The 27685-nt window shown below is 45.8% G+C and overlaps 1 protein-coding gene across 1 annotated transcript in view; it reads right to left on the reverse strand.

Annotated features, from left to right (window-relative positions):
• Positions 1-26785, reverse strand: part of LOC121287430 (protein diaphanous homolog 2) — a 140174-nt gene extending 113389 nt beyond the window's left edge. The window contains exon 1 of the mRNA XM_041205305.1: positions 26422-26785. Coding sequence (XP_041061239.1) covers positions 26422-26592 — 171 coding nt within the window. The 5' untranslated portion in view covers positions 26593-26785. The remainder of the gene's footprint in view (positions 1-26421) is intronic.
• Positions 26786-27685: the final 900 nt, after the last annotated feature.

The following is a 27685-nucleotide window of genomic DNA, read 5'->3' on the forward strand; positions in this document are numbered from 1 at the left end:
AGGGGAAGTGCTGCACACTTCCAGTCCTGCTGTTGCGATCTCCAATGTGGGAAGGTGATGCTGTCCCTAAAGTGCAACTGCCCAGTTATGCCCTGAGATGGTCCATAGCAGCAAAATCACTAACCTCACACTCATTCATTAACACAACAAAAAGCTATTTAAATGTCCCAAAGCTTTTTACTGTGTTTGTGAATGAAGATGTACCAAAATGTGGCAGCTAATCTGGTAAAAAAGTGGATGTGGCTTGGCTTCCCCCGACGATGCTGCACTACAAGGAAGGACTCCGAGAACTGGTACTAAAGAGGCCTGGTTTGGAAGTCCAGGTCAGAAATGTGGAGCTTCGGTGATTGCCATGTCTCGGAAGTTTCAGCCCACTGTGTGCCGAAGTTAGGAATGTACAATTTAACCTTTTCTCACCTATGCCTCCTTACAGTCCACTCATCCATGAAGTGACTCATAGCTTCTCCAAATGCATAAAGCACTGGATGAGGCTTCTCCACTCACCCATGACACTGTTCTCATTATTATCCTATCTGGCTTTTACCCCCCAAGTGCTAAATCCAAACTCCTCCCTGGTCCCTCAGACCATTAATGGGATTCTCATCACTGTAGACTATAAGTGGGAATTTGCTCAAGACTGAAAGTTCCTATATATAGGGCAGGATTTTCCCTTCGGTGTGGGGGTTCCCAACTTGCACAAGTGTGAAATAGTGCGCGATGGCATTGGGTGAGCATCCCGACATCATTGCGCACTCACAAGATATTTCGGTCAGCGGGCATGTGCAAGAGTCGGCAGTGTGCCGGTCGAAAATTAAGGGTATTAATCAATTAATTAACCACTATTTTTTGCTGCCCGTCCAACATTACGGTTGGCAGATGGGCGAATCAGCCAGGCAGCCTTCAGATTTTTGAGGAAACCTCATTCAAGAGCGGGATGAGGTTTCCAATATAACTTTTTAAAAAATGTTTGGGCGGAATTTTTCTCATCAACATATTTAGGTGAGTAATTCTCATGAGTGGAATTTTTTGCGGGACTTTAAAACCTTTAGTTAAGGGCTTAAAATTCTTCAGCTCCTTGAGGCAGCTCTCTGCCGTTAGGGAACTTTCATTGCATGCTCCCCCGTGCCCACGCTGACTTCAGCATTCGCCCTGCTCCCAACCCCGCCCCAGCAGCGCTGAGCCTTTCAGCACGCATTTCACGCTGTCTGGCCGTTAATTGGCCAGCCAGCATGAAATTGCGGTCGGGGGCCAATCCAAGGGCGGCGGGCTATTTCCCGACCGGTTCTGGGCCTGCCTGCTGTGCCCGTTTGACAACCTCAAAATCCTCCCAATGGTGGATGACACTGTCAATCACAGCTGGAATGATAGCAAGTGGGAACTCAGAGCAGCACATAGAGGAGTAGAGTAGATTGGGGAGTGCAGGAAGGCTTTGTCCATGAAGATTTTGGCCAACAAATATAGTTAGTATCCCTAGTATCCCTAGATTCTGATTAGTATCCCTAGATCTGATTCAAATACTGACAGGTGGCAAACATTTAGGTATGCCATTATACTGTGGTGGGCAGAGTAATAAGAACATACACACTCAATGTTGTGCTATACCTTGGAGAAGCCACTAATTAGTTGCCTTTGTTGTTGATTGTTGCTGATTTAAATGTATGCAGCAGAGGAAACTGCATTGCACAGTATTAATTACTCACTGAATTGGAAAGGGGCGGATGATTTTAATCATTAATGGTTTTCTTCTTCTCAATGGACTTTGTAGCCAATGTTTACAGCTGGATATCTTACCAGGCTCCTTTGATGCCAGCTGTATCAAGCAGCATTCAAGTTTGCGTGAAGTGATGACTTTCACTGCCACTGACAATGCAATGTCAATAACAGTCTATTCCTGCAGGTTTTTTTTAGAATGGATGATACACTTCAATCATAGTCATGTGTATTCTGCACTCCTGAGTCAACCTCTCATTAACCTATAAGTGCACTCCAAAATTCATGGCAATGGCTGTTACAATCTTACACATTGGAGTAGAAAACTCAGTGGTGTGACATTGAAGGCTCCGCCCCTCCACCCAGGGAGTATTCCTTGCCCTTCCTTTCCTCAAAAGTTTCATCCATGTGATGTTTTAAATGAAAGAGTACTGATTAGACAGCTCAGGAGAAGATCAGGAGGTTTCCTTTACTTTGACCAAAAGACATGGGCACCAGAGCGTCCAGAGTCGATGTTGAGGACACATGGGACCACTCCTGCTGACTGTTACTGTGCCACCCCGATAGGTCTATTCTGTCAATGGGAAAGAACATGCTCAGGGATAGTGATTGCAAAGCCTGGGATGTTGAAGAACATCAGGGTGTTAATTAACCAACCTGGCAGACAGGTCTCCCAATTTGCATGACTGCCTGAACAGAGATGAAGGACTTTGGAAGGTTAACTGAGCTGAGATTGTTTTAGTTTTATCCTTCCAACAATGCCTGTCATGTTGTTAATAAGTCTGTCTGATATCCTTTTTCTCACGGAAGTTTGAAGTGATTGTTCACAGTTTATTAGACACTTTAGAGGACGTTGGGTCAGCCTTGTAGCATCAAACAGAAATATTTGCAGGCCAGACCAGGTAGAGGAGGTAGGTTACCTTCCCTAAATGACATAAGGAAAACAACTGGGTTTTAAAATAATGCAGAAGCATTCATGGGATTTGGGTGTCACTGGCATGTCCATCTCTAATTACCCTTGAGAACGGTGGTGGTGAGCCAACTTCTTGAACTGCTGCAGTCCATCCAGTGTAGGTACACCCACAGCACTGATAGGAACAGAATGCCAGAATTTTGACCCAACAACAGTGAAGGCATGGTGATACTGTTCCAAGTTGGGATGTTGTATGACTAGAAGGGGCACTGCAGGTAGTGGTATTTCCCTGTTCCTGCTGCCTTTGTTCTTCTCTAAGCAGTCAAGATTTGGAAGGTTCTGTCGAAGAAGCATTGGAGAGTTGCTGCAGTTGATCTTGTAGATGATATACACTGCTGCCACTGTGTGTTGGTGGTGGAGGGAATGAATGTTTAAGATGGTGAATAGGATGCCAATCAAGCGGGCGCTGCTTTGTCCTGGATGGTGTTGAGCTTCTTGAGTATTGTTGAAGCTGCACTCATCCAGATAAGTGGGGGGTATTCCATCACACTCCGACTTGAGCCTTCTAGCTGTTGGATAGGCTTTGGGGAGTCAGGAAGTGAGTTACTCTGTGCAGAATCCCTGGTCTCTGACCTGGTCTTGTACCTACAGTATTGATATGGCTAGTCCAGTTCAGTTTCTGGTCAATGGTAATCCCTAGGATTTTGCTAGTGGGAAATTCAGTGACGGTAATCCTATTGAATGTCAAGGGGAGGTGATTGGATTCTTACTTGAAGATGCTCATTACCGGCACTTTTTTTTTAATCCATTCACGGGATGTTGTCCTTGCTGACTGGGCCATAATTTGTTGCCCATCCCTAGCTGCCCTTGAGAAGGTGGTGATGAGTTGCCTTCTTGAACCGTTGCAGTCCATGTGGTGTGGGCACATCCACAGTGCTGTTAGGGAGCTCCAGGATTTTGACCCAGCAACAGTGAAGGATATATTTCCAAGTCAGGATGGTGAGTGGCCAGGAGGGGAACTTCCAGATGGCGGTGTTCCCATTTATCTGCTGCCCATGTCCTCCTAGGTGATAGTGATCATAGATTTGGAAGGTGTTGTCAAAGGAGCCTTGGTGAATTCCTGCAGTGCATCTTGTAGATGGTACACACTGCTGCTACTGTGCGTCGGTGATGGAGGGAGTGAATGTTTGTGGATGTGGTGCCAATCAAGCAGGCTCCTTTGTCCTGGTTGGTGTCCAGCTTCATGAGTGTTGTGGGAGCTGCATTCATCCAGACAAGGAGGGAGTATTCCATCACACTCCTGACTTGTGGCTTGTAGATGGTGGACAGCCTTTGGGGAATCAAGAGGCAAGTTATTCGTCACACGATTCATAACCTCTGACTTCCTCTTGTAGCCACAGTATTTATATGACTAGCCTAGTTCAGTTTCTGATCAATGGTAACCCCCAGGGTATTGATAGTGGGGGATTCAATGATGGTAATGCCATTGAACATCAAGGGGCGATGGTTGGATTCTCTCTTATTGGAGATGATCATTGTATGGGACTTGTGTAGTGCAAATGTTACTTCCCATTTGCCAGCTCAAGCCTGGATATCGACTAGGTCTTGCTGCATTTGGACATGGACTGCTTCAGTATCTGAGGAGTTGCGAATGGTGCTGAACATTGTGCAATCACCAGCAATTACCCCCATTCTGACCTTATGATGGAAGGAAGGTCATTGATGAAGCAGCTGAAGATGTTTGGGCCGAGGACACTACCCTGAGGAACTCCTGCAGTGATGTCCTGAAGCTGAAATAACTGATTTCCAACAACCTTTGTGCTAGGTGTGACTCAAACCAATGGAGAATGTTCCCCGTGATTCCCATTGACTCCAGTTTTGCTGGGGCTCCTTGATGCCACACTTGGTCAAATGCTGCCTTGATGTCAAGGGCAGTCACTCACACCTCACCTCATCTCACATGCATCCACAATATTTGAATTTATCACTCATTTTATTTTTTCTAAAAAACTAATGGAAGAAATTTTCCCTCTAAAGCTTACCAGTTAAATACTTTATCCCATCAGGTAATTATTGAGCTACAAAATGTGGGCCCAAATGAAATGTTATGAAATTAATATTTTAGTCTTTTGGATAAAATGCATGCCCAAACAGGAAGTGGATTAAGAGCAGAAAATGCTGGCAAAACTCAGCATGTCTGGCAGCATCTTTGGAGATAGAAACATATGGCGGAACCGTCCCAGATTTGAACAAAGTGCAGTAACAGACGGGTAGAACGGCATATCATCCCCAACCTGCTGCATTCCTTATACATTCCTGGGAAACACACCATTCCCTATCATTCGCCCACCAGACCATCACCTCAGCACTTCAGCACACCGGGCGCCATATTTAAAGTCCAGCATGCACATATCTCAGTGCTCCCAACTCACGACTGCTGAAGGGAAAATGTTCACAAAAGGCAAGAAGACTCTAGCCCCCAGGTTGAGCGACGCAACACTGGAATGCCTTTCAGATGCCGTGGAGGCCGCCACGATGTCCTCTACCCCCTGTTCTGACCGTAGGATGGGCAGTGGAGTGACCAACCAGGCTTAGGAGATGGCAGTAGTGGTAGTAAGCACCAACACCCTTCAAAAAAGGACGGCTACCCAGTGCCGCAAGAGGATGAATGATCTCCTCTGTATGTGAGGGTAAGTCACTCTTCTCACACACTCACAAACCCATCACACATTCACAGGGATCTCAGGCATTGCCAGTTCAAGGGACATCACCATTCACTCTCACACATCTTCATTGTCCTCATCCTGTCCATGCGGCAACTCACCACCCACACTTGCCAGGCAAAATATCATCTGGCCTGGCCGGCATCCTGCTTAGACTCTCTCCATCTCTATTCATGCAGGACAAGCTGGCACACAACAACAGGGAGAGGTCACAGACCGGTGGAGGAATGCCTGAATCAAGGCCCTCATGGACTGTGAAAACAGCCATCTAGCTGGCCGGCGATGATCTGGACCAGTACTGTGCTGACGGTGAGGTCAGCGCTGCTCTACCAAGTGAGGATCCAGTAGTGCAACATCCATTAGGCAACCATGCTGTGAGTGATGTGTCCTCTTTCACAGGCCACTGCCATGCACTAATTATCTCCCCTTGCTTCCACAGGCATATCTGGGAAATCGCTGATGGAGTCCATGACCCAGGGCCTCCGATCAAGCCCCAAAAAAACCTCGGAAGAGGAATCTGAAGGCATCCTCCTTGAAGTCCCATCATAGCACTCACCCAAACCCTCCACCAGCGCAAAGACACACACCTCGGTGGGACCTAGCTTTAGAGTAATCTCGGGATCACAATCTGGTGAGCACATCGCACTGTCTGATCCACAAAAGGTGGCAACAGGGACTTCCCAGATGTCTGGCACTGGGAGGACTGCTGCAGGCCAGAAACTTGCTGAGTCCAAGTCAGATGATGAGCCTCTGGACTTGGTCATGTCACAGGTGCTGAAGCTACAAAGGCAAGCTAGGGAACAACAAGCTAGGAAGGGATGTCCGCTGCACTCCTCAGATTGTAAGCCAGATGGAGGAGCCCATACGCCTTCACTCTGAGGTGATAGTGCCGGCATGCCAAAGCACTGAGGTCAACACAGGTAGGATGGTGGCCACCTTGGAGACCTTGGTCCAGGATGTTGCTCCTGCACTACTGCGCAGGTTCAACTCCATCGCTGATGCCAGGAGAGGGGTGCGGGCAACTCAAACTCAGTCCAGCTACCCCTTCTCCTCACGAGTCAGCCTGGGGCCCTCGGGCACCCAAAGGGAGGAGGATCAGCAGGTGCACACTCCGGCGCCATCCATCCAGGTGACTCTGGGAGTGCCTGGCCCATCCGAATCCCCTCTTCCTGTGAGCTCAGCAGCCCCAGCTCCACAGGACGAGGAGGGTGCCAGTGTCACGCAGCAGGGCCCCAAAAGCAGGCCAGGGCCCTCCAAGTCTTGGCCCTCCTGAGGACTCCAGCCAAGGTTATCACAGACAGGGAATAGCAGTCAGCAGGCTGCCTCTATCCCTGCTGGGAATGCCCGGGGAACATCAAGACATAGTAGCAGGAAAATTAAGAATATGGAGCTGCACAGCATGGGCATGGGTGTTAATCACTTGTACATACTGTTCAGTATTGTCAATAAACTCCCAAGAATGTCTTCCTGCCTATGGCTCCTTGTTCAGATAAGCAGTGCTCATGTCACTCAGATATGAAACTTTCTGTACAAGATAAAGGCAGGTGTCTCAGTCCAGGGCCTCTTCCCTGTGCTTTCCCTGGATATATTACTGATGCCTGCATCTCGATGGTGCTTGTCATTGCTGCCAGAATATTGTGGGCAGGTGTCACAGAGTCCCATCATTCTCTCTGTGTGCTCTCAGCACCTTTAAGGTGGGGCTGGCCCCCGTTTCTTCAGCATCTGTGACCAGTGACACTGTGCTCCTGAAGGGGTCAGGTGCTGAAGGCGGACAAAGGATCAGATGCTTTTAAACTTTCATGGCTGCTTCTCCATGATATGACCCTGATCACGGGCAGCAAGTGAGCTGCCCTCAGCCAGACAGGAGTCAGACATTCTCAGAGGTTATATGAAGATGCATGGAGAGTCCTGACTGCATGTCATCATCATTCTCCTGCAATTGAGCCACTATTAGGGCCTGCACTGCATCTCCATGACAGGAGCATTATCACAGAGGGTATTCGCACTGCCATAAGCCAGACTGGAATCAAACATTCAGAGATGAAATGTGAGGATCTATGGTGTCTTCACACTGCATGTTGCCTAGCAGCGATGCAGGCCTCCCAAGTGCACCTACTTTGTATAGCCAATGAGAGGGCCTCGTCCCTGTCATCACCGCCTTTGAGGAACTCCTCACCTTCATTCCTACCAGCATCTTCCTCATCCGAGGAGACCTCCATCTCCTCCATCTCCTCCTCAGCCAGTTCCTCACCCTGTTGCAGCACCAGATTGTAAAGGGTGCAGCAGGCGAAGATGATGCAAGACACTTGCTGTGTACTGTATTGCAGGGCTCCACCAGACTGGTCCAGGCACCAGAACCTCAGTTTCAGCATCCCGATGGTCTGCTCCACCAACTTGCGAGGTGCAGCATGAGCCTCATTATCGTGTGGCTCAGCTGCAGTCTGAGGCCACTACACGGATGTCATCAGCCAAGTCCTCTGCGCATAGCCCTTGTCACCAAGGAACCATCCCTGCAGCCTCTGTGGACCCTGGAGGATGTCAGGGATCTGTGACCGACTGAGAATGTAGGAATTATGCACATTCCCTGGAAACTGTGTGCAGACCTGCAGGATGCATTTCTGGTGGTCGCACACCAGCTGCACATTCAGTGAATGGAAGCTCTTGCAGTTTATGTAGTTAACTGTGTGTTGTGATGGAGATCTGAGTGCCACATGAGTGCAGTCAAGGGCCTTCTGCACCTGTGGGAAACCTGAAATCTGGACAAATTCAATTGCGCTTGCATCCTGGCTGTCCTGGTCTCTTGTGAAATGCACAAAGTTGTGTGCCCTTGCGAAGATGGCATCTATGACCTCAGGGATGCATTTGTGGGTGGAAGCTTGTGATATTCCACAGAAGTCACCTGTGGAGCCCTGAAAGCGGTGACTGGAGTAGAAATTGAGCATTACGGTCACTGTCACTGGATGCCCTCCATGCCCCCATGGCACCAAATCCTGCAGCAGGTGGCAGATGTGACCAACCAGTTCCCTAGGCATATGCAGTGTTCGGCGACATTGGTTCTTGGTCATCTGTAGGAATGAAAAGCGGTCTATGGACCCTGGGTGATGCTAGGCACCGACCGAGCTGTGGCTCTTTGGCGGCGCATTCAGCAGCCCCAGCCGCCCCTTCTTCCTGAGGGTGCTACTCCTTCCTCTGCACAACCAGGAGCCTCAGTCGCTCTCTTCTAAGTCATCTTCACTGTCTGTAAGCCATCAGGCATACAGCCAGGACACCAGGCTCCATGATCCTGATGTACTCCTCCTGCAGGATGAAAGAGAAAGGCACAGGGCTTAGAATGGGTATAGTACGAACCTGTCTTGATTAAGTATGAAGGCCCCTTAATGCTTCCTGGAGAGTGCTTGCCATCACTTGAATGGCCAGACTGCACGACTGCCTGAAACCCCATCCACCTCTGCCCCATTCCATCTGACCAATTGGCGGCAGCTTTGCCCATTGGGCTGTATGCTGTGCTCTCAGCTCAGGCACAGGCTTTCTCCTAACTCACGCTACAAGGCTGCACTGTTAGCTTGAACCATGGAGGAGACTAGCCCAAACCAGGATGATGATATTGCAAGGGGCTGTGAGCGCCTCCACCAGTAACTGCTCCATGGCCAGCTTTAGCAAGGAGATTGTACAACATGTACAGTCGTTCAACTGTTCTGCAGTCCACTAAAACTCTCATTACTTGGCAGTCTGTGCTCGAGGGGTGAAAAGCTCTGTGGCACTTGGTGGCACTTTGATGCCTCTGCATTGCTTTGTGTGGGCAGAGAAGCTAGAGGCCCGACTCCAATCATTTAAATGTGGCTACGCCTGAAATGTCTCAGTTGTGGAGGAATGGTCAATTTATATCAGGTATCCCTAATGCATGGCTGCTTCCCTCTCCCACCCTACTCCCCCCGCTCACCCTGAATGCTTGTGCGCTACATTCAACCTCAGGGTTGCTTTTGCCCCCTAAACCCCCCCACCCCAAGCCACCTCTACCACATGGCCCACACACCATTCAAACCACAACCAGGGCTGCCCTTCCCCATAACCCCAAGTCACCTTAACCCAGGGCTGTCCTTGCCCCCTCCCCCCACCCCCAAATCAACTCATCCACAAGGCTACATTTGCACAGCCCCCCAAATCACCTCGCCCACAGGGCTGCCCTTACACAACCCCCCAAATTACCTCACCCACAGGGCTGCACTTGGCACCCCCACCCCAACCGTTTCAAGCTTGAAGTCCAACAGGCGACCTGGGTGAGCGTTGCATAACGTTACTGTGTACTCACCTCTGAGTTCCCCTCAAAGTGCAGCCCGCCAAGTGCACGCCTTTTATATGTTGCTGTGACGCATGTCGGTGTGCTTTCCCCACGACATGGGTGGATGATCCATCAAAAGTGGGGGTGGTGGGGGGGGGGGGGGTGGAAACAAGCCTGGCAGGCGGGCCTAGTAATTATATGCAGATGAATTACAATGAGATGCCTGATGTCCAATGGCGGGAAATGCAGCCCGCCATCGGCGGGCTGAGCAGACGATCACAAATTGGTTTTACGCCATCGTGAAACCGATCGCACCATATTGTCTGCTCAAGCCACCGAACACACCTGATGCCAGCAGGCACAGAAAATCCCAGCCAGAGTTAACGTTTCGAGTCCATATGACTCTTCTTCAGGGGAAGGAGATGTTCTGTTTGTGGTTAATTTGCTCAGTTTAGATAGACAACCTGATCACCAGGAGACACAGGTGCAATAAGCAGGTAGTGCTACATACATAACAAAATCAAGGGAGAATACTGGATATAGTGTAACTGTGGTGACTGGATCTATAGTCATTCCCTCCTGTCAATCGCAGGTCATGTGATGTACTGTGGGGCTCCGACCAGTGAGCTCATAGCGCCGGCAATCTGCGGGGCAGGGATTTTTTGATGAGAGATCTGGTCGAGCGTGCAAGCACTGAAAATGTCTCAGTAATAAAGTTTAACTGTTTCTTGATGAAACCAGACTGCTCCATATAGTCATCACATTTGGTGACAAACGTAAAATTAACTTGGACTCTGCACCTCGCCCTGTTACTGTGAGTAAGTCAAATTTTTTTTTTAAATTACTCACCAGCCATGCCACTGTTTGGAAGAATCAATCCATATGATGCTAATATTAAGGACTGGAACCAGTACATTTACAGCCACAGATTTTATTTTGTAGCAAATGAAATACTGTCAAAGAAAAGCAGAAAGTGACCCTCTTAAGTGTATGTGGCAGTAAAACATATAACTTGATTTGTAACCTGACTGCCCCAAGTGCGCCCAAGCCATGAAGTGAATTAGTGGGCCTAATGAAAACACAGTTCCAGTCCGTGATATTGCAGCACCCTAAATTCAATTCAAGGGTTCAGGCCCCAGGAGTCCATCGCAACCTGTGTAGCGAACTTCAAGAAGCTAACAGAATACTGCGACTTCAGAGACATTTTAAACATATGCTGTGGGACCGATTGGTATGTGAAGTCAAGGACGACGTGATACAGTGCTGATTGCTTGCCAAGGTTGATATCAATTTTAAACATGCCCTAGAAATCTCCCTCGCCATGTCAAGTGTTGTGAAAGACTCGCAGGCTTTGCAACACATGGATAATGGTGCCGTACTTCATATTGGGTGGGAATTTGTCACCGAGTGTTGAGCAAAAGCCAGACCAGAAGAACTAAAACACGATTCAATGCCCACTGTGACAAACATTAAAAGGCCTAACAGAAACACTTCATCATCGGTTGCAAGAGAAAATTGCTATAGATGTGGAGGTGACCACGGAGCAGATACCTGTAAATTCAAAGAGGCAAAATGCCATTAATGTCATATGATGTTCCCAATGTTACTGATGGTGGGGGAGTCCAGAACCAGGGGTCACAGTCTGAGGATATGGGGTAGACCATTTAAGACTGAGATGAGGAAAAATTTCTTCACCCAGAGAGTGGTGAGCCTGTGGAATTCGCTACCACAGAAAGTAGTTGAGGCCAAAACATTGTATGTTTTCAAGAAGGAGTTGGATATAGCTCTTGGGGCGAAAGGAGTCAAAGGATATGGGGAGAAAGCGGGAGCAGGCTATTGAGTTGGATGATCAGCCATGATCATGATGAATGGCGCAGCAGGCTCGAAGGGCCGAATGGCCTACTCCTGCTCCTAGTTTCTATGTTTCTATGTTTCTATAAGAAGGGTCATGTGGTTAGGCAATGCCAGACAAATTGAAGCAGCCTGCAAAACTGCAAACAAACATGATAGAAGTAACGGGTACAGCAAGGACTGAAGCTGGTGCCCCTGACGTTTACTCTTTGTATAATGTAACTGCTTTGAAGACTGAGCCTATTATGGTGACAGTACCAGTAAATGGGAAGCTTCTGACAATAGATGTGGATACTGGGGCCTCAACTATGGTGGTAGGATAGCACACTTTCAGCTACCTTAATAAAGGAAAACAGCCAATAAACTTGGAGCAGACAACCATTAAATTAAGAACTTACGTGGGAGAATCTATTCAAGTAAAGGACATCGCCAATGTCCCAGTCACTTACAAGCAACAGACAGCCCAACTGCCTGTAATCGTGAAAGGAGAGGGACCCAATCTTTTAGGTCAGGGTTGTCTACAGGAGATCAAACTCGACTGGTCTGAGATGTTTCACCTAAAATCAGATGGAAACCCAAAGCTTCTAAGGAAATACAACATGGTTTTTTTGGGATGTATTAGGGAAGTTAAAAGGCATGCATGCCAAGATACATGTTGATCCTCAGGTGACACCATGTTTCTTTAAGGCCAGGCCTGTGCCTTATGTGTTGAAGGAGAAGGTAGATGCAGAATTGTGCTGGTTAGAAAAACTGGGCATCATTTAACCTGTCCAATCCTCGGATTGGGCCACACCTATTGTTCCAGTGGTTAAGCCTGACCAAATCATATGCATTTGTGGGGACTATAAATTGACCGTAAATAAGGTAGCAAAACTAGACAAATTTCCATTCCAAGGATAGACAACTTATATGCCGAGCTGGCTGGAGGCAAGTCCTATACAAAATTGAATATGAGCCATGTCTACCAACAATTAGAACTGGGTAGTATGTCGAGAGAATACAAGCCAATGAATACACGCAAAGGTCTCTAGCAATACACTCGTCTACCCTCTTGAGCTTCGTCAGCGTGCACTATTTTCCAGAAAACAATGGAGAGTCTTTTGCAAAGTCTCCCATGAATGGTACTATATTTGGGTGATGTTCTCATCACAGAGACCGAACACTTGGCCAAACTGGAGGAGGTGCTAGGAAGGTTCATGGAAGTGGGCGTATGGTTAAAGAGGGAAAAATGCACATTTCAAGCACCTGAACTCGCTTATCTAGGTCACAGAGTGGATACCAGGTGTTTGCATCTGGTAGAAGATAAAGTTCAGGCAATAAAAGATGCACCATCACCATCCAATGTAACAGAGCTCAAGTCTTTCCTGAATATGAGGAACAGCTACAGCCGCTTCTTACCCAACCTGCTGACTGTTTTGGCACCATTACAGTCACTGCTAAAAAAGAACCATCGTTGGTCATGGGGTTCCCAACAGGGAGAAACCTTGTGAAAGCAAAGAAATTGCTACATTATTCATGTTTATTGTTACACTATGACCCATTGGAAGAGTTGGTATTAACATGTGATGCCTCTCCTTATGGCATAGGAACCTTGTTATCACATAAAATGGAAATTGGATCAGAAAGGCCCAATGGCCATACCTCGAGAACTTTTTCCCAAGCCAAGAAGGGCCATTCTCAATTAGAAAAGGAAGGATTACACTTGGTGTAAAAAAGAAGTTTCACCAGTACCTACATGGATGATATTTTACCATTGTGTCAGACCATAAACCATTAATGGGATTATTCAGCAAGGAGAAGGCCATACCACCAATAGCATCAGCAAGAATACAACGACAGGCTCTGACATTATCTGTATATGAGTATACTTTCATGTACTATCCTGGCCTACGCATTGCAAATGCAGATGTGCACAGTCATCTCCCATTACCAGAAAGTATTGCAAATACACCCATTCAAAAGAATTAGTGCTATTACTGAATTTCTTAGATTCTTTGCCTGTGTGTGCAAAACAAATTAGAAATTGAATGAAGAGAGATCCAATGTTGTCAAAAGTCAAAACTTTGTTTTGCAAGGATGGCCAAACTTGCCTGTATCTGAAGGACTGAGATCATTCCATGTCAGAAATACAGAATTAAGCTGTCAAGACGAATTGTGTTGTGGGGTTCAAGAGTTGTCGCCCCATCTCAAGGTAGAGAACCACTCTTGACAGATCTCCACAGAGTGCATCCAGGCATATCAAAGATGAAAATGTTTGTACGAAGCTATGTCTGGTAGCCAGGCATTGACAGTGACATTGAAAATATGGTCAAGCACTGTCTCCACTGTCAGCAACAACCGAAATTGCCTGTTTCAGCTCCCCTGCGTCCGTGATAGTGGCCTGGTCAACCCTGGGTTCGACCACATATCAATTATGTAGGACCATTCTTAGGTACCATGTTCTTGTTAACTGTAGATGCATATTCAAAATGGATGGATGTGTATGAAGTCAAATTGCCAATGTCGAAAGCAACTATCGAGAAGCTACGTCATTGTTTCAGCAAACATGGCCTACCCAAAATTGTTGTTTCTGATAATGGTACAGCCTCTGCCAGCATTGAGTATCAGAAATATATGATCCTGAATCGAGTCTGACATATTAAAACATCCCTCATCGAATGGTCTAGCCGAGAGAACGGTTCAAACTTTTAAGTCTGGTATGAAAGAATTATCGGAAGGCACTCTGGAATCTCGACTTTCTCAGTTTCTCTTCAGTTATCATACAACGCTACTCGACTACGGGTTCAACACCTTCAGAGTTATTAATGAAACGTCATCTGCACACATGTTTATTTTTGGTGTTTCCAAATTTAGAGGAGAAGGTACCGCGGAACCAGAGTAATTAGAAACTTAACCATGACGTACACAGACTTGCATAGAGTAGGTTACACAATATACGTGCAAAATTTCAGCAGTGGACCCTGCTGAGCTCCAGGAGCCATTGTTTCAGAGACTGGTCCATTAACTTTCCAAATACAAGAATTATCTGTAAGCACATAGATCACATCCATGCCAGAGAGACATTCTAACAATTAACTGATCAACCTGTGATTAACACTGAACTGTCAGTTTCTGAGGTGTGTGATCGACCTAGAATGGACATTCCAGATGTTTCAGAAGAGTTGCCAAATCCTGAATAGCCTATGTGTCTCATAGTGCAACTCCAGATCCTGTCAATTCTGTTCAGGAACTTCCAGTGGTAGAGCTACACCGCTTTAGCCGTGTAAGCAGAATACCTGAGACTTGATTTATAATCACCTGAAATTGTGTACATGTTGGTTGGATAATTTAAATGTTTTTCTGTAAAGAGTAATTGTAAAAAACTAAAGGGGAAGGAAATGTGGAAACTGGATGTATAGTCACTCCCTCCAGTCAATCACGGGTCATGTGATGTACTGCAGGAGCTCCGTCCAGTGAGCTCTTAGCACGGGCAATCCACGGAGTGGGGCTCATCCAATGAGAGATCTGGTCAAACGTACAAGCACTAAAAATGTCTCTAATAAAGTTTAATTGTTTCTTGACAAAACCAGTCTGCTCCATAGAGTCATCACAGTAACATGAAGACAGGACCTGTATATGCCTTGGCAATTCATCGGAAAATATCTCTTCTAATACCTGAAACACGTAGCATAGTATGGCACTATTTTTGTCACATTGGTTTAAGGGATCAATTCCACTAGCAACTAGTCCTCAGACAAAACCATTTTCACCAATAATAATAACCTGCTGCTTATGAGTGCAATTAACACTTTATCCATCCCAAGATCTGCCTAACAATCACACAGGTCTCAATTTTATTAAGTAACGTGTTAGCTTGTGAAGAACTTATTGAAAATCCAATTTAATGATATCAACGGCATGATCTATATTCCCCAATTTAGTAATTTCCTCAAGAAATTCAACAAGTTTGGTAATACAATCTTTTTATGCAGAACCATTCATTCAAAGAGTTTCTAATAACTCGGTCTAGGTGATCATGGAGCGCAATCCTAATGATCCCTCCTGCAGCTTGACAAACTCAAGCGACTGGGTCTGCCTTTTCCAAATTCTGCCTTTTTGTCCTTTATAATCACTGGCACCATACAACCTCTCTCATGTCCTTGGAACTATCTCAGATCCTAATCAGCTATTAACTCCATAAGCAAGACACTTGCTGAGTGCAGCTCCAACTTGTTTCCACTCTTGGAGATGTCAGATATAAATTCCTAAAATGATGAAATCTTTGTCATCGTACGTAAAAAGCGACCAGACTGCAAATTGCAACACAAGTGTATTGAGTTCATACAAAAACATGTCCTTTTGACTTATTATTCATTTTATATATAAATTCAATTACATTGTCTCTGCAATTTTTTTAAACCATATACTTGTCATGTATTTTACATATAGTTGATTGACTTATGTCCTTTGTCACAGCATAAAAGCACAAATTCCATGATTTTCAGGATTTATATCAGGTAATCTAAATGTCTTCCCTAACAGCACAATTCTCCAAAAGTACAGTCAGTTAAACTGTAAGTTACTAGTTTCCATCCAGTTAAGCTTATTGTAATAAATTTGATATACCGGACAGGTTTCTTACTTGAAACAGACAACTTTATTTACAGAGCTCCTGTAGAAGCTACATGTTTGAACCAGGTCCATGGCTAAAAAGTTCCACCCCTAAGATTACCCTCGCTTAGGGCTGATTCGTCAGTACAATCATATCACCTCTAAAGACAGTAGGAAAGGTGATACCTACAAACACTACACTTATCAATAATCACTGAACTCTATGCACTGCTCAGCATGTAATTTGACATAAGTGCACCATTCCCATTCAAGCTAATCCCATGACACGTTCACCACCACCTTCTCAAGGGCAATTAGGGATGAGCAACAAAGGTAGGCCTTGCCAGTGATGCTCACATCCATGAAAATATAAAAAAATGCATTTCCAGTCAATGTGCACCAGATTTTGATGCAGCTTTATCCACTTAATCTGGTATATTCAACTATTCACAAAACCACCAACACATCTCCAACTGTACATCTTAAGAAGCAGTCATTACACTTGCAGAGGTGCAAAAATTGAAAAACTGTTCATGGTATCCTCACACTATATATTTTTATAAAATATATATATAGATTTCCTCATGACTAATTTCAAAAATTATAAAAACTGGACAAAGAACTTAAAATAATTGAACCCATGTCTGTCTATAACCCTGAACAAAAAGATCTACCATGGCAGTATCACAGAAACTTGCACCTTGTCATCTCTGAAGAGACTCTAACAACCCCTGTGGGCTGCAGAGGCCAAATTCAAAGAGAACTAAACGAAGGCCTGGCCAACCGGAGCCTATTCGTCTGCTAGGCCAAAGGACCCCACAACCTTCCTTTCAAGTCTTAATAATTGGAACATTTAACCATTTCGGGAACCCAGACAAAGGGATACACACCCTTTATCAAAGACTGTGAAGAGATGAGAGTCATGTGACATGATCCTCTAGCTGGTGGGACCGTTATATTGCTTTGCTGTACTGAAAACTCAGTCTACTATTTTACCATTTACAAGCAGCAGCAATGGGCTCTGCTGAGATTGAATACTTGGCCCCATCTACATTGTTTCTACTGGAACTTCTGTATCCTCACCTACAAGAATGATTCATCCCTGTGTGCCTTTTGTGAAGTCAACTCTACTGGAAAAGTGAATTATACAGCATTGGGTTTCAGCCTGAGGACCTCTGTGAAGGGATACCTCATGGGACTTTGGTTCTGGGCTCTGGGCTCTGAGGAATCAATAATTATTTTCTCTGTGGTCTTTGCCCTGTTAATCTTTCTTTTTGCTATCCCTCTTAAGCTGTATGAGTGCAAAGGAGGTAACGTTGGTAACCTCCTCCTGCATTTGAGTGTGTGCAAATAAACTAACTCTTTGAGTTCATCCTATCTCATGTTTCTGTGGGGATATTAATAGAAAATTGGTTCACACCAAAGCTGAGGCGTTAGGAAATACTCCACCACTTATAAATGGGAAAACAAATCAAAACACCTTTCTGTTTACGGACAGGTGGAGAGAGGAGAAATTAAATTAAATTAAACCCCTCCTACCCATAACAGAAATTAAAAGCTCATATACAGGATAACCAATTTGAATTTGACCAGGGTCCAAGTAGATATATGCCAAATCTGATATAAGAGACACAGTTGGAAGCTAAGAGGAAAATTTGGTAGTTTTTAAAACACAAGTAAATTACCACAGCAAATTCCTTTTCCCTAACACTAAGAAAATGGCAGCTTTTGATGGTCAGATGTGGGTCAAACAAGAGAATTTGAATGGTGAATCTCTAGCGGCTCTTAGCACAGAACAACTGAGAGCTGTAGCTAGTGAGGTATAGTTAAAATTGCCCAGCAAAGCGAAGAGAAATGAACTGATCCAGTTGTTGGTGGAACATTTGGATCTCACATTACCGATAAAGCAGCTCAATCATGACTCCGAAACCCCTCCCCTAACCAAATTCAAGCTGGAAAAGCTCAGAGTACAGCTAGAATTTAAGGAAAGGAAACAACAGAGAGAATGAGAGGCTCAGGAGAGGGAACATGAAAGGGAAAGAGAATTCCAGCTCTGAAAATTGGAAATGGAGCTAGCAACTCAAAGGGAGAGAGAGACCAGACAGCTGGAAGCTGCAAGGGAAAATCTCTCCCTACCCAGTAGCACTCCTTATATCTCTAACCGAGAATGTATGCTAGATTCATGCCCAAATTCGAAGAGAGTGACATGAAGTCATTTTTTCCACTTTTGAGAAAGTAGCAGGACAGCTAAAATGGCCATTGGATATTTGGACATTTTTAATTCAAGAGCAGCTGTCAGGGAGAGCCAGGAGGTCTACTCCATGCTGATCCCTGATGTGTCTACAAATTATGAGCAGACTAAGGCTGCCATCCTAAATGCTTATGAGTTAGTCCTGGAGGCATATCGCCAGCAATTCCAGAACATTTGTAAGATACCAACACAAACCTACATTGAGTTAGAACAACTGAAACAGATCACGTTCGACCGATGGGTAAGGGTACACATCTATGAGAGGTTGTATGAGTTGGTATTGCTGGGGGAACTTAAAAATTCCTTCCCCTGCAGCCTGCAGATGCACTTAGAAGAGCAGCGAATCCTCACAACTCGGGACACAGCCGTCACAGAAGACAGCTGCAATCTCACCCATAGGCCTGGAAACTCAGGTAGACCCTTTCCAAACCATTCCCATGAACATTGGGAAGGTAAGGTGGGTGACCTGGATAGGAAAGGCACCCCACCCAGAAAACACAAAGTAGGGTGCAAGAAGCCCACCTGCAGCCCGAAAGGACAATCCCCAGAAACCAGTGTGTTCTCACTGCAAAGAAGTAGGCCACTCCAGGCCTGAGTGCTGGAGATTAAGAGAAGTGACTTGGTCTAGTAGGGCTCTATCTTAGTAGTCCCCCGAAGGACGCCCAATGCACAGTGCAGCAGAGCAGGCAGAAACTCTAGCTACAGAAACTTACCCCTTGGAGGGCATGGCATTATGTGTCTGAGCCAGACAAACTCCCAGAGGGCTTCCGGAGTTTGTCCTTTCAGAACCAGTTTTGCCCTACCTGTCCCAGGGTGTGAGCAGGTCCGCAGGGACATGGGGCCATTCAGTCCTTAATGTTGGAAGGAAACTTAAAGCTATCCCCCTGAGTCCTCCCTAAAGGCAAAAGCCCTGATTAGTGGAGTGGGAGGAGCATCTGTATTTGCACCCATCCATAGGATCCATCTAGAGTGTGATCTTGTTTCAGGCCCTGTCACAGTAGGAATTGTCCCTTTTTTCCTTGGAAACAATTTGGCTGGCGACAAGGTGTTAGCCAGCGAGAAAGAGGCCAACATTAGCCAGCATAAATCTGCAGGAGAGCAGAAAGCTGAGGAAGGTCCAGAGTCCAGAGACCCAAAAAGGTGAAATATCACCCATAAACCTTGAGCGAGGGCTGCTCGAAGGTAGCAAGACTGAAGCCAGGCCAGTAAAGTTCAACAAAGCCCAGGAAGGACCAGCAGAATTCTAAATAGACTCACAGGATATCCCCAAATTAAACAGGGTCCAGAGAAGTCCCAGAACCGGAAAGGCATGGTGAGGGAGATGCTCCACATAGTCGAAAAACCTGAAGGAAGGCAAGCTTTTAAACCAGGAAAGAAAAAGTTTTAGGAGTTGCCTGAAGTATGGCTAGCAGAAACCAGCTTTCCAACATTAAAAATAGACAAAGGGAGTCTCCAAACTGATGGGCAGATAGCAAACGAGATGACTCCCCTAGTTGACAAGCAACAAGGGAGTTAAGCCGGAACTGCACCTCCACTTGAGGGCAGATGCGTTCCAGGCAACAAAAAAAATTAGGAGAGTACCCCTCCAAATCCAAAGGCCCTAGTTAGGAAATCTATGATTGGTTTAGCTGATAGCTTTATGGCAAATTTAAATGAGGACCAGAAAGTGAGGCTGATGCCTCACTTAGTTGAATAGCCTCCAGGAGATACAATGACAGCTGACCATCCCCCAAAGGGCAGTAGTGTTCCAAAAGACACGGAGCCTACTACTCATCTGACCAACTGAGGGATCCCAGCTAGATTGGATCCCTCACCCACCCACCTTAATGCAGAATAGCGAGGCAACTGACAGGGTTACCCCCTGCATTTAAAATGATCCAGAAACAACCCACCAGCCTACAGCACAGTAGCCTTATCTGGTATGGATGTGGGAGAGGTACCTTACAGAAGGCCATCTTCTTATCATCCGGGTCCAGAAAGGCTGGCCCAAGTTCAGGAGCAGACTGCCCGCTTTTGTTGTGCCAGCCCAAAGCAGCTAGCAACAGAAGTTGGAGCACCCCAGTTGTACTAGCGCCCAAGTTGGACACTGAACATGAGTCCCCTAAAAAGGCCAAAGTCCTATTAAAACACCCCAATCTCTTGACAATCAGCCCAACCACAGTCCCTGGGTTTGAACAGCTAAACCCACAGGTTAGCAAGGTGGAGAGGGAGGAGCTAAGCTGGACAACAGCAGCTCAGCACTATGATCAAAGGACATTTCCCTGCAAATGGTCTAGAGCAACCTGAACATCACTCAGCCTCTGAAAGCCAACCAACATGTAAAAACCCCAGGCCCTTTAAAGAACACTTAATCAGGAGTTGGGCAGGCAGTGTTCTGAAACCAATGGTTTTGCTTATGCCCAATCCCCAACAGAGAAACATTCAGAACTCCAACCCCAAAAAGACTGCACATAAAGACAGGTTTGAATCTTCCCAAGTCACCTAAATATTCCACATCCCAAGTCAGGGCAATGTCCTTGCTGGTGCATTAATCTGGATTTAAACCTCTGAAAAGGGAAGTGCAGCAGGGAGCTGCCATTGCCCCTGCTAGCTGTAGGTCAGATGTGCCAGTGTGAATTTCTGCTTTTATTCATTCATGGGATGTGGATATCGCTGGCTAGGCCAGCATTTATTGCCCATCCCTATTTGCCCTTTAGAAGGTGGTGGTTAGCTGCCTCCTTGAACCGGTTCAGTCCATATAGTGTAGGTACACCCACAATGCTATTAGGAAGAGAGTTCCAGGGTTTTGACCCAGCGACAGTGAAGGAACGATGATATATTTTAATTTCAGGATGATGAGTGGCCAGGACGGGAACTTCCAAATGGTGGTTTTCCCTTCTAGCTGCTGCCCTTGTCCTTCTAGGTGGTAGTGGTCATGGATTTGGAAGGTGCTGTCAAAGCAGCCTTGGTGAATTCCTGCAGTGCATCATGTTGATAGTACACACTGCTGCTACTGTGAGTCAGTGGTGGAGGGAGTGAATGTTTGTGGATCTGTAGCCAATCAAGCGGGCTGCTTTGTCCTGGACGGTGTCAAGCTTCTTGAGTGTTGTGGGAGCTGCACTCATCCAGGCAAATGGACAGTATTCCATCACACTCCTGAGTTGTGCCTTGTAGATAGTAGACAGCCACTTTGGAGTCAGGAGGTGAGTTACTCATCACAAATTCCTAGCCTCTGACCTGCTCTTGTAGCCACAGTATCTATATGGCTAGTCCAGTTCAGTTTCTGGTCAATGGTCAATAACTCCCAGGATATTGATAGTGGGGGATTCAGTGATTGTAATGCCATTGAACATTAAGGAGTGATGGTTGGATTCTCTCTTGTTGAAAATGGTCACTGACGGCACTTGTGTGGCACATATGTTACTTGCTACTTGTCAGTTCAAGCCTGGATATCGTCCAGGTCTTGCTGCAGTTGGACAAGGATTACTTCGGTACATGAGGAGTTGCAAATAGTGCTGAACATTGTGCAATTATCAGGGAATATCCCCATTTCAGACATTATTAACGGCAGCAAGGTCATTGATGAAGCAGCTGAAGATGGTTGGGCCAAGGACACTACCCTGAGAAACTTCTGCAGTGATGTCATGGAGCTGAGATGACTGACCTCCAACATCCACAACCATCTTCCTTTGTGATAGATATGACTCCAGCCAGCTTTTCCCCCCAGTTTTCCCCCTGATTCCTATTGACTCCAGTTTTGCTAGGGCTCTTTGATGCCACACTCGGTCAAATGCTGCCTTGATGTCAAGGGCAGTCACTCTCACCTCACCTTGGGAGTTCAGCTTTTTTGTCCATGTTTGAACAAAGGCCGTAATGAGATCAGGAGCTGAGTGGCCCTGGCGGAACCCAAACTGAGCGTCAGTGAGCAGGTTAATGCTGAGCAAGCGCCGCTTGATAGCACTGTTGATGACCCCATCCATCACTTTACTGATAATTGTGAGTAGACTGATGGGGCAGTAATTGGCCAAGTTGGATTTGTCCTGCTTTTTGTGCACAGGACATACTTGGGCAATTTTCCACATAGCTGGATAGGTGCCAGTGTTGTAGCTGTACTGCAACAGCTTGACTAGGAGTGCGGCAAGTTCTGGAGTACAAGTCTTCAGTACTTTTGCCGGAATGTTGTCAGGGACCATAGCCTTTGCAGTATTCAGCACATTCAGCCATTTCTTGATATCACATGGAGTGAATCGGATTGGTTGAAGACTGGCATGGGTGATGCTGGGGACCTCCGGAGGAGACTGAGATGGATCATCCACTCGGCACTTCTGTTGGAAGATAGTAGCAAATGCCTTATCTTTTGCACTGATGTTTTGGGCTCCTCCATCACTGAGGATGGGGATATTTGTAGATCCCCCTCCTCTAGTGAGTAGTTTAATTGTTCACCACCATTCACATGACTGGATGTGGTAGAACTGCAGAGCTTAGATCTGATATGTTGGTTATGGGATTCCCTAGCCCTGTCTATCACTTGCTGCTTATGCTGTTTGGCATGCATGTAGTCTTGTGTTATAGCTTCACCAGGTTGACACATCATTTTTAGGTATGCCTGGTGTTTCTCCTGGCATGCTCTCCTTCATTCTTCATTGAACCAGGGTTGATCCCCTGGCTTGATAGTAATGGTAGAGTGGGGGATATGCCAGGCCATGAGGTTACAGCTTGTGTTCAAGTACAGTTCTGAAGTGCTGATGGCCCACAGTGCCTCATGGATCCCCAGTTTTGAGTTGCTAGATCTGTTCAAAATCTATCCCATTTAGCACAGTGGTAGTGCCATACAACACAATGGAGTGTATCCTCAATATAAAGGTGGGAATTCATCTCCACAACGACTGTGCGGTCGCTCCTATCAATACTGTCAGGGACAGATGCATCTGCGGCAGGCAGGTTTGTGAGGATGAGTTCAAGTATATCTTTCCCTCCTGTTTGTTCCCTCACCACCTACCACAGACCCAGCCTAGCAGCTATGTCACTTAGGACTCGACCAGCTCAGTCAGCAGTGGTACTAGCGAGCCACTCTTGATGATGGACATTGAGGTCCCCCACCCAGAGTACACTCTACATCCTTTCCATCCTCAGTGCTTCCTCCAAGTGGTATTCAACGTGGAGAAGCACTGATTCATCAGCTGAGGGAGGGCGGCACGTGGTAATCAGCAAGAGGTTTCCTTGCCCATGTTTGACCTAATACCATGAGACTTAATAGGGTCCGGAGTCGATGTTGATGACTCCCAGGGCAACTCCCTCCCAACTGTATACCACTGTGCCGCCACCTCTGCTGGGTCTGTCCTGCCGGTGGGACAGGACATACCCAGGGATGGTGATGGTGGTGTCTGCGACATTATCTGTAAGGTATGATTGCGTGAGGATGACTATGTCAGGCTGTTGCTTGACTAGTCTGTGAGACAGCTCTCCCAATTTCGGAACTAGCCCCCAGATGTTGGTAAGGAAGACTTTGCATGGTTGAAAGGGCTGCGATTACTGTTGTCATTTCCTGTGCTTAGGTCAATGCCGGCTGGTCCATCCAGTTTCATTCCTTTTTTGTGACTTTGTAGCGGTTTATTACAACTGAGTGGCTTGCTAAGCCATTTCAGAAAGCATTTTAAGAGTAAACCACATTGCTGTGGGTCTGGAGTCACATGTAGGCCAGACCAGATAAGGATGACAGATTTCCTTCCCTAAAGAGCATTAGTGAACCAGATGGGTTTTTACTGACAATTGACAATGGTTTCATGCATTATTTTTATCGAATTCAAATTCCGCCATCTGCTGTGACAGTGTTTGAACCCAGACCCCAGAGTATCCTGGTTCTCTGGATTACTAGTCCAGCAACAAATCACTATGCCATTGCCTCCCCTAAATGAATGAATGCACACTTTTATACTTCCTATTCTTTCTTCACAAGACCACATAACAAAAAGAATGAAACAGAATTTTTTTTGTCTCCAAGGCTGCAAGGACTATCAGGAGACTAAGACCTCATATTATGATAAAAGCAAAAAACTGCGGATGCTGGAAATGGAAAACGGAAATCGAAACCTCATATTATGTATTTTTATAAAATATATATAGATTTCTTCATGGCTAATTTCTAAAATATAAAAACTGGACAAAGACCTTAAAATGGCTGAAGCTATGTCTGTCTGTGACCCTGAACAAAAGGATCTACCATGGCAGTATCACAGTAAATTGCACCTTGTTATCTCTGAAAAGACCCTAACGACCCCCTCTGGGCTGAAGAGACCAAATTCAAAGAGAATTACACAAAGGCTTGGCCAACTGGAGCCTGCACTCACCCTTTGTCAAGGACATTGTGAAGAGGTGGGAGCCAAGTCACATGATCCTCTAGCTGGTGGAACCAGTTATATTGCCTTACTGTACAGAAAACTCAGCCTACCATTTTACCATCTACAGCAACAACAGAGAAAAGCGGCTCTGCCCAGATTGAATACCTGGCTCCATCTACATTGTTTCTACTGGAACATCTATACCATCATCTACTAGACTGATTCATCTCTGTGTGCCTATCTCCTCATGTGAAGTCAACTCTATTGGAAAAGTAAATTATACAGCATCAGGTTTCAACCTGCAGGCCTCCGTGAAGGGATACCTCAATGGACTTTGATTCTGGACTCTGCATTCACGTGAAACAATAATTCTTTTCTCTGTGAGCTTTGCCCTGTAAGTCTTCCTTTTCTCTATCGTGTTTTACTGTATGAGTGCAAAGGAAGAAACGTTGCTACTGCCTTCTGCATTTGAGCTTGTACAAATAAACTAACCCTTTGAGTTCAATCTATATCAAATCTGATGTGGGGTTATTAATAGAAAATTGGATCATACCAAAATTGAGGTGTTGGGAAATACACCCCCACTTATAAAGGGAGAAGCAAATCAAAAACACATTTCTGTTTACAGATGTGGTGAGATGACAAATCAAGGCTGTTTAAATTAACCCCCCCCCCCCCCCCCCACTCCTATCCATAACAGGAAACAAACACAATGTCAATTTTGCCATGAGCTATATCCAAACAGGTGTTAGACCTGGTGAAGAGGTGAAGAATGAGTTGATATTCCTAGGCAGCTCATTCTCCAGCAGGTTATTTGCACTTGTTGAAATAGTTTCGATGGATTATAGAAATCACTTTGAAAGAAAAGATGTGTACAAGGTACATGTATAGTCAATACTTCAACAGGTACAGAAGCTGGAAGTTTCTTGGATCTCCACATCCAAGTAACAACAGGGCAATGACAAGCACCAAAATAATAAAAGATAATAAAAGAATATGACCAGGCTACAGGATTAGGGCATGTTATTGTAAGAAGATGGCAACGACCAAGGCATGTAAATGGCTAAACAACAATAACCATGCAAGGTGAAGGAATGTGGTCCAACTAGGAAAGACCACAATGATGCCAAAGCTGAGATGGTAATCGTGCGCACAAACGACAGAGAATTAGCTTTCAGCAACAGGGGTGGGTTAGGTGAACAATGCTTTGGTGGAGTTTCTGGCGTTTGTGACCAGCCTTATGATGAAATTTGACGTTCGTGTGGCCAATGTCAAACCGCACTAATAGGAGATAGCTGATACGCCCAAATCCTTCTCTTTCCACTCAGCGAGGGAGTAACCCATAATCTGAGAAATTGAAGTTTATACACTGACACAATCCCTCAAAAACACTGCCATTAAAACTTAGTTCACTTTAGAACATGACAGGAACAAAATCTCACCGGCACCGTGATAAACAACACGACAATTCACCGCTGCGGTCTGCTGATAAATGCAAATAAACTCGTAGTTATTCGTGTTTAAAACATCAGTTCTTTCAATTGTTCGAGGGTGTGTGTTAAACTTTCCCAAGGAGTATCAAGTTAACCAAGCGAAGTTGCTGGCTGTACAAATAGGGAGCGGTACAGGATCAGAATCGTCGAAAAAAATCGAAACCGATTTCTCTTGTCATCACTACTCAAATGCAACGTTAACCAGGAATGCCTAAGTTCTGCTCTGCAGTCTTTCTCCTGTCCAAGCAAGACAAGAGTTCCAGATACGGAGCTGTAAGGCATTCGGGCTCTTACCTGGGGCATGGAGCCGGAGTTTCCAGCCGACACGTCCATTCTGAGTAAGATTTTGTTAATTTCGTCGATGCCCTGGCCAAACGTGAGTTTCCCCGATTTTACAGCGTTCAAAAGCCACGCCTGTTTCTCAGCAGTCAAATCCGCGTTACTAGTCATTGTTTCTGCTATCATTGTTCAGGTTATTTTTCAGGTCCCACCTACCCCCCCCCCCCCCCCGGGTGAATCATAATAACTTCCGTAATCCGATAGCCTGGCTGTGAAACTGGCCTTGCTGTCACTGTGATTGTACCGCCGTGTGCAAACCTGTTTGCAAAGAGGGAGAGCAAGGTTATTTCGTTTGCAAAATGAGAGAACTATTATTCGTCTGACGTAAATCGCATTTTGGGGGGGGGGGGGGGGGGGCATTATTACACCAGTTCTGGTGAAAGCAATAGGAGAGCAATATTGGAAGGGGACGCAAAGACTTTTACAGCACAGAAGGAGGCCCATCGTGTCCACATCGGTCAAAGTTCTGATTACACTAATCCCATTTTCCAGCACTTGGCCCATAGCCCCGGAAGCTATGGCAACACAAGTGAACATCCAAATACTTCATAAATGTTATGAGAGTTTCTGACTCAACCATCCTTTCAGACAGTGAGTTCCAGACTCCCGCAACCTTCTGGGTGAAAAAATTTCTCCTCAAAGCTCCTCTCAGCCTTAAATCTATGCCCCCTGGTTATTGATCCCTCTATTAATAGAACATGTGCCTTCCTATCCGCCCTATCTGTACACCTCATAATCCTGTACACCTCTATCAGGTCCCCTCACAACCTTCAGTGCTCCAAAGAAAACAACCCCAACCTATCCAATCTTTTCTCATAGCTCAGACCCTCCATCCGAGGTAGCATCCTGGTAAATCTCCTCTGCACCCTCTCCAGCGCAATCACATCCTTACAGTAATGTGGATTCCAGAATTGCACGCAGTACTCCAGTTGTGGCCAAACCAGCATTTTATACAGTTCCAGCATAACCTCCCTGGTCTTGTATTCTATGCCTCGGCTAATTAAAGCAAGTATCCCATATGCCTGCTGAACCGCCTTATTTACTTGCCCTGCTACCTTCAGGGATCTGTGGATATGCACACCAAGGTCTCTTTGATCTTCAGTACTTTCCAGGGTCCTACCATTCATGTGTAATCCCTTGCCTTGTTAGCCCTCTCCAAGTGCATTACCTCACACTTCTCCGGGATGAATTCCATTTGCCACTGCTTTGCCCACCTGAC

This window comes from Carcharodon carcharias, chromosome 14 (genome assembly GCF_017639515.1).
Source record: "Carcharodon carcharias isolate sCarCar2 chromosome 14, sCarCar2.pri, whole genome shotgun sequence".
Taxonomy (NCBI): Eukaryota; Metazoa; Chordata; class Chondrichthyes; order Lamniformes; family Lamnidae; genus Carcharodon; species Carcharodon carcharias.